Raw genomic sequence first — 7,343 nt, forward strand, 5'->3', positions numbered from 1 at the left:
GTATTATGCATCGTCATCTCCTAGGGGGGGAGCACTTGTCGTTGTCGGCATCGAGCACGGCATTTTGGAATGCTCTCATAGGGGATAAGGGCCACTAACAATCACCAAGAGCTGTCGGAGCCGACATTTTAAAACGGTAGAGACATAGAAGTTCCGGACGCCGTTGTACAATAGCGTTTTAGAACGCTAGAGGCACAGTGGAAGGGGTTGTATGTTGTTGATGAGGAAGATAAGATTCTTCTCAGTGCAACATTTTCCAACACTGACAACAGAGGGATTCTCATCAAAAGCTCTTCTTCTCAACTTGCCCTTCTCCACACCAAGGGCTCTAATACCATGTCAAAGTCGACGATGAGAGAGAGAGAGAGAGAGAGAGAGAGAGAGAGAGAGAGAGAGAGAGACTCCTGAACCAATCAACCTTTGCAATGAATAACTGATACAATGTACAATGGGGACAAGAGGTCACATATATACCGACCTCAGTAAAGTACCCTACCCAAACTTTAACAAATAAGTAAAATAAATACCTAAAAGCCAAAATAAATAATGGGATCACATTGGGCAGTTCACTTGAGATGCCTAAACTCTAACATCACAAGCATGTGACAATATGTACATGATGATGTCCATATATCATCCATGCCCATGCATCTGAAACGATGAGAAAAGGTATATCCACACAATATTTACATTATAAATGTGCCATACATCGTCCAAGAAGTTTCTTATCATAACTTAAAAGAACATCAACATCATCTAGATAGACATACTTGAGTAATAGAGTTGGGGAGGGGAACTCCTTTTACCACTCCCAAATTCCTTTTACCTTCAATGAAATAATTGAGGCCATCAACAAATACAAACAAGAGGGGGGCCTAAGCGGTAGCCTTGCCAGATTGAGCACCTTAACACAATTGCTTTTAGAGACAATTACAAATTCATGCCCTCTCATCCTGATAGAGTCTTTTGACAAACCTAACCAAGTTTGGTTCAAGTCCCATATGTGATGAGCTTTTAACAATAAAAGACCATTCAAGCACGACAGTTATAAGCTTTGAATGGAAGCCCCGGTAAACGGCGGCAGTAACTCTAACTGTCCTAAGGTAGCGAAATTCCCTGACAAAGGGGTGGTTTGACAGAGATGTTCGACAACATAATCGGGCAATATGCTGGGACATCCGCCCGAATTTCAGTATCCAATACTCATACAGAACAGGATAAAATCAAAAAAATCTGGCTGTCGACAGCGCGAAGCGCTTTCAACCAACCTACGGCCTATCCACGGCTGAATGGAAAATGTAGTTGGTGGCGCGGACCATCAGCAGGATAGCAAGTTGGAAATACATCGTCTTTCGAGCCCGCGGCTGACCATTTTCGTAGCCTCGCGCCGTGCGCCCGCGAACGTAGTTCCAAGATCTAAACTCGATCCCCAACGACCACACGCCAGACATCCTTCGAGATGATGATATAGTCCGAACTTATAGGCGACTATAGCACCTCCACATAGACCCAATAGCGATATTTTTAGAGGGTCTGTCAAGTTAAGAAATGCAATCACATAGACCTCTACAACCACATTATATATGATGCATATCTTGGAAGCACTTCTATCAGAGAGGGTCCTTGAACCACCCTCTACATTTTGGAAGGCCTTCTAAATTGGAAATGAGCCGCTTGAGCAAGTCAACTAAATCCTTTTATTTCTTATCAAAAGGTTCTTTTTTGTCCTCATTTAAAAGCTCCAATGGACCTACTTGCTAGGAGATCAACTAGGGTAAAGGGGCCAATAACGAACCATGGTCCAATACTAGGACACCTTCAAATTAAACATAAAAAATCTTTAAGATTCTTGAGACTCATAGTGCAAATAGCATTGGGAATGAGGAGCTCACTAAATGAGCTTTCTTTTCATGCCACTTCTCTCCAAAAGTATTTATCATAACAAAAGATTGAATCGTATCAATTCAAAATGTCCCACTATTGGATCCTGCGTTTTAAGTGGCCTTATATTAGCCCTTTTTACCCTATGGAAATACACAACCTTCAAAAGGTGAACCTTCCAATTTGGAAGCCCTCCATTTTGGAAGGCCTATGTGTAGGTGCTATAAGCTTTGTTAAAGTCAACTTTTGCATCATAACCATATCCTCGACATGTTCACTACCTTCCCAAGGGCTATTGCAACCTCTATAAATACTTCCCACATGGCATCTTTTGGCAATGTTGACTTCTATTTTGCCAAAGCACTTACCAATCACATTACACCCATTCCTATGAGATAGAAGCTCTGTTGAAAAAAAGGACTCTCTTCCTCTTTCCTTACCTGCACTATTTGGGAAAAGTGTCTCAGCTTAGCCAGATAGTTGATAAATCAAAACAACCAGTTGAGCCTAGGTAGAAAAGGAAAATATCTACTTGGAAATGTTTTGAAACTAGTGTAAATTACCCAAAAAAACGGGTTATATTTTGCGAAGTTCTAGTTTGAATCTACTCAAGGAGTAGTTTTGTATGTTTGAGAGAGGTTTATCAATTAACATGGATCGAATGAGAATTTAAAGTCTTATTTTAAATGTGGCCACAACAAAGCGCGAGTCACGTACTGGTAAGACATGTCTCACACATTGGTTATGGTAGCATTTTGCTATCGTCAACCTTTTCTATCTTGATAGAGCAATGAAGCCCTTCCTCAAGCAACTATGCCAATGTTAGGCTAACTCCACCCCTCTATCTCTCATCTATTATGCCAACTCTCTCTCATCTGCTCACTTATTTGAAGGCAATCAAGAACATCCACCAAAACCATTGTCATCATGGAGAATGCGCCCCACCCAAGGTGCGATCTCACTAATGTGCCACGCAATTTGGAAAACAAGTGTGAGAATGAAAGGAAAATTTCACACATGGTAGATTGGCAATTTGAAGAGAAACAAATAAGTGAGCGAATCCATGAATGGGAAGGAAAACTGGCCGACATTGCGGAGACCCTGTTGATTGAGATGGACCTCATACAAGAACACCTGAATAATGTCTCTGCTATGTATGGCCACCTGTTTTAAAGAGTTAAAGCCAATCGATAAATGTACTTTCATTTTGGGTTTTTCTCCCCAATCAATGTTTGGGAAAATCATTTTTCCAAACATACAAAATACCTTTTCTTGAATTTGCCAAGACGAAATTTTAGAATATTAGGTATATTTTTTGGGGTTTTACACTATTTTCCTCTTTTTTCTCCTTTTCCCCTTGGCCTCAACCAGTATTTTTGAAATTGAAAACTACACGATATTAAGCTGAGACACATGTTTCTCGAACGTTGCTCCCAATGTAACCTCTTCTTACTTAGAAGAGGCGAGCTCCGTCTCATTTTGCCCCTTTCTAATATAACTAAGTGTGGCCGGTGGGCTCTACTCGCCCCTCTCGATTTTCGTGCAAGTTGTCTCTCTTTGATCATTGTGGACCCGAACCTGTAGGCCACACCTGCCAGTTGAACGTGCTATTGACACATGGCAAGGAGGGGAGCCCAAAATCCCTCCCCGCGATATAGATAGTATAGATTCTCCCATATTCTTGAAAAAAGAAAAGGTACTATACTAGCAAAGAGTGTTTTGGCGTTCGAGAAAAATGTGTCAACTTAATATAGTGCCATTTACAATTTCAAAAATGCCAATTTAGGATAAAGGGAAAAGGAGAAGTTCTGTCCCAAAATAGAGAAAAAAATGTAAAGACCCGACAAATAAACCTAATTTACTAAAATTTACTCTAGGCAAATTCAAGGAAAGGAATTTTGTATGTTTGGAAAAATAAATTTTCCGGAAGTGTGAGAGAGAGAGAGAGAGAGAGAGAGAGATTCCCTTGCAAGGCTGACTTTGCCTCACTAAAGGATGAAAAGCAGCTGCACGTAAAAATACTACAAAATGTTTGATCACCAAAGACGATGAGAGCTACAGCACATGCATCCGACAACGCCTCTCTTCTTCCATCCCCTGCCACCTGGACCTGGACCCCTTTTAGAGAGACTAATATTCCCTTTTGACGCCTGCTTTCCGTTGTTGTATGAAGAGTTGCTCTCGGAATCTGAGCTTCTCACTTGATTCTAGGACCGCCCTCCTCAAGGACTCTTACACACTTACCGCCCACTTTTCAACGCTCACTTTTCTTGTGCTTTTTTTTTTGGAGCTTTTGGGCGTGTGAGTATGCGTGTGGGTGTATACATCTGTATGTTCCTTGTTAGTACAAGCATCCAGGCTACTTGTACTGAAAAGCCAGTGGAAGAAGAGTGATCTGCTCTTTACTTCTTAGAATCTACTTACACCAGTAAGTAAGCACACACACAAGAAGATTTAGAAATTTTCTCATGTAGGAAAACGGAGTCTTCTTTTCTCGTTGTTTTTCATACAATGCATAACATCATGAGCTTCTGCTCGAGAGACACCACATACCTAGCTAGGTACAATTGGGGGTAAGGGACCGCCGGCCCCCCCACCGGGCGGTAGTCCCCTACCCCCAATCTAGCTAGTGCATAACATCATGAGCTTTTGCTCGAGAGACACCGCATACCTAGCTAGGTACGAATGGGGGTAGGGGACCGCCGGCCCCCCCCACTGGGCTAGCAATCCCCTACCCCTAATCGTACCTAGCTAGGTATGCAACACCTCCCTCACAAAAGCTCATGATGTTGCAATGTGGGAAATATTATGAGAATTTGTCCAAAACTTCTTGTGAAAGCTCACCACTCCTGTGAGAGGAATCATGGTGAGCAAGAGGCCACATAGAGTGAGAGAGAGAGAGACAGAGAAATGTGGGTCACTCATTATCTAAGTGCCACACACATTGCCATGGTTCCTCTCACACTCGTGTAAGAGGAACCATAGCGAGCAAGAAGGAAGACAGAGGGAGAGATGTGAGAGCCACTCGATTCGAGCCGCCAAACTCAATGCTACGGCCACAAAAGGAAAGAATAAAATGTATCATGTCATCCCGCAACTTACCCAAGATACCAAATTGATCAACCCAACAATTACTGATCAAGAGCTGAAGACCTTGTCTGGTTTGTGAAGAGTAGAAGACAGAAAGAGAGCTACACAAACACTGAAACACTGAACCTTCATCCATTATACGAAACAGTCCAAAAACTTGTATCCATTAGAAGGGAGATATCTGTCACATCCAAAATTCCCTCAAACAACAGTCTAGCAGCAGCTCCTAAACCTTAAAGCTAACCTCTGTTCCTCCTTCTATTACTATGAAAGTGCAACCGCCTGTGGCCTTCAATCTATGCAGGCTTGATCACAACATCGAGTACGAATCACTTAATGCTTAGCATGTATGTGCACACACCCTTACTCTCGTCCCTCCGGTATACAAGAAGTCTCTACAAACGCAAAGACTCTAGCTAATTGACTACATAATGTGACAAAAATTGGCATTTTCATCACTGAACATGTTGGTAGCATAGTCAGCAGAGCCCATGGGAATGTAGCCAGTCTGGATGCCGTTCAGCGCGATGCTTTTGTTCACCATGTTCATGCTATCATCAAGCGGGTTCATGGCACCACCGCCTCCTTTCTTCTTTTTCCCGCTTTCGCCCCCGCCGTTGTTGTTGTTGTTGTGCCCGTTGTCATTGTTATCTTTCTTCTCTGCATCCGCATTAGCACCATTTCCCTCGTCATGGTTCTCTTTGTTGTTGTTACCTTTGGCCTGATCCTTGCCTTTGTTGTTGCTCGAGAAAGGCTCGACGACCTTGCCAGCCTTCTCAAGCTTCTTGATCAAGACTTTGGCGTCCACAGTACCTATAACAGTAACCTTTCCAAGGCTGCCATCTACCTCTACTGAATGAACACCTGGAGCAAAACAATAGAAGTAAAGGGGTAATGGCAGCAGGGGCTTCATCAGATTGAGGGAAAGCGCAACCATCCACACTCACAACGCTATGAATACATGCACATGCCTCAGCCCAAAAAGCAGGTTTGCTTACCATCAATGCTGAAGAGCGTCTTCTTCACTTGCTTCCTGCATCCCTCACAGTGGATAAGCACTTTGAGAGTGGTTGTCTGTAAGGCCAAAAAAGCAACACAAAAGCAGAACCTCAGCAGACTCGGACAAAGTAAACAGAAACCAAGCAACCATGGATTGCCAACTACGCAGACAAACACGAAAAAGACACGCTGCGTGTAGAAAAGGCTGAAAGCCGAAGGCGGAAAGTGGCAGACAAGAAACGTTCAAAGTAGAAATTGAGAAAATAAATGGAAATGGGTGCAGCGCTTCACCTCTACTTTGGGAGCAGCGTTTCCAGCGCCTTCAGGCTTCTTGTCGTTCGCCATGGAACCTCAACAGAGCATGGCAAAAGAAAGAGAACAGAGAAAGTAAGAGAAGAACTAATGCTTAGCTCTCTAGTTCTTTCTGAGCGTATCAATGGGGGTTATGCGTGGGTGAGAGCGCGCGTGTATGTGTGAGTCTCTCTCTCTCTCTCTCTCTCTCTCTCTCTCTCTCTCAAGCCTTTCAAAGCTGTGACTCTTCTCTGCAGCAGTCTTGCTTTCAAGAAATTACAAGGAAAAATGACTTCGCCTTGGCGACGACGACTGCTTGAATGCCTCTTCATAATGAGGCAAACCCCCATTTACACCACCACCCCTCCTCCCCTAACTCCTTTTCAAACTTAAATCCCCCCTAAACCCTCTCTCTGCCCGTACCCTTCATAAACTGATTAAGCTAACAAGCAACAATGCCCCTCACACTAACACACACATTTAATTAATTAATGAGGGGTGGTGAGGGGATCCACGGCTCACAAGTTCACACACGATTATTTGTGCAATCGTAATCGTAATTGTAATTGTAATTGTCACATTAAAACTAAACCCGGCCACAAATTGAACCTCCTAAATTCGAGCATTGCATGTTGGTCTAGTATAACACATCATATAAACGGGCATGGATACAACATATGTGCACAAGTGAGTTGGTTAGCCCATGTGACTCAAAATTCGGACCGTGGTGGTGGGTTCAAAATTGGTCGACGGAGGCCAATGCATTGCCCGAATTCCCTTTTGCCTCAGTTTTCGTGTTGCTCGGGTTTAGTCCACCTCGAGATCCCACCTCCTACTTTCGAGTCGTCGATCCCCTCACACACACCCCGCTCCCATGAAATGTTGTGTGTTACTTAGTCCTGTGGAACAATGGCTCAAATCTTTCACTCTAGTAAGAACAAACAATGATTCAAATCTCTTCTTTGGGCTAGGTCACAAGGGCCTACGGTCTTGCTGCCTTCCATTGGACATTCTCTCTCGAAATGTCTATATTAGCATGAAACAGTGTGCATATTTGTCAGCTTGCAAAGTTTTCAATGCAA

The 7,343-nt window shown here is 43.2% G+C and overlaps 1 protein-coding gene across 1 annotated transcript; it reads right to left on the bottom strand.

Moving 5' to 3' along the window:
* Positions 1-5,079: 5,079 nt before the first annotated feature.
* On the bottom strand, positions 5,080-6,607 carry LOC147439752 (uncharacterized). The gene is made up of 3 exons (XM_086484385.1): positions 6,262-6,607; positions 5,970-6,045; positions 5,080-5,835 (listed from the first exon to the last, which is right to left on the bottom strand). Exons 1-3 carry the CDS (start codon positions 6,313-6,315, stop codon positions 5,396-5,398), a joined length of 570 nt encoding a protein of 189 aa, XP_086340511.1. The 5' UTR covers positions 6,316-6,607; the 3' UTR covers positions 5,080-5,395.
* Between the last annotated feature and the right edge of the window lie 736 nt (positions 6,608-7,343).

The sequence above is a fragment of the Adiantum capillus-veneris genome, chromosome 16, assembly GCF_014529385.1.
Source record: "Adiantum capillus-veneris isolate H3 chromosome 16, ASM1452938v2, whole genome shotgun sequence".
NCBI classification, from domain to species: Eukaryota; Viridiplantae; Streptophyta; class Polypodiopsida; order Polypodiales; family Pteridaceae; genus Adiantum; species Adiantum capillus-veneris.

Bases quoted from the DNA above. Each gene is read 5' to 3' on its own strand.
- LOC147439752 (XM_086484385.1), bottom strand. From the start codon at position 6,315: ATGGCGAACGACAAGAAGCCTGAAGGCGCTGGAAACGCTGCTCCCAAA. The intron at 6,046-6,261 runs GTGAAGCGCTGC...TTGGCCTTACAG, and splicing joins ACGCTGCTCCCAAAGTAGAG to ACAACCACTCTCAAAGTGCT. The intron at 5,836-5,969 runs GTAAGCAAACCT...GTTTTGCTCCAG, and splicing joins GACGCTCTTCAGCATTGATG to GTGTTCATTCAGTAGAGGTA.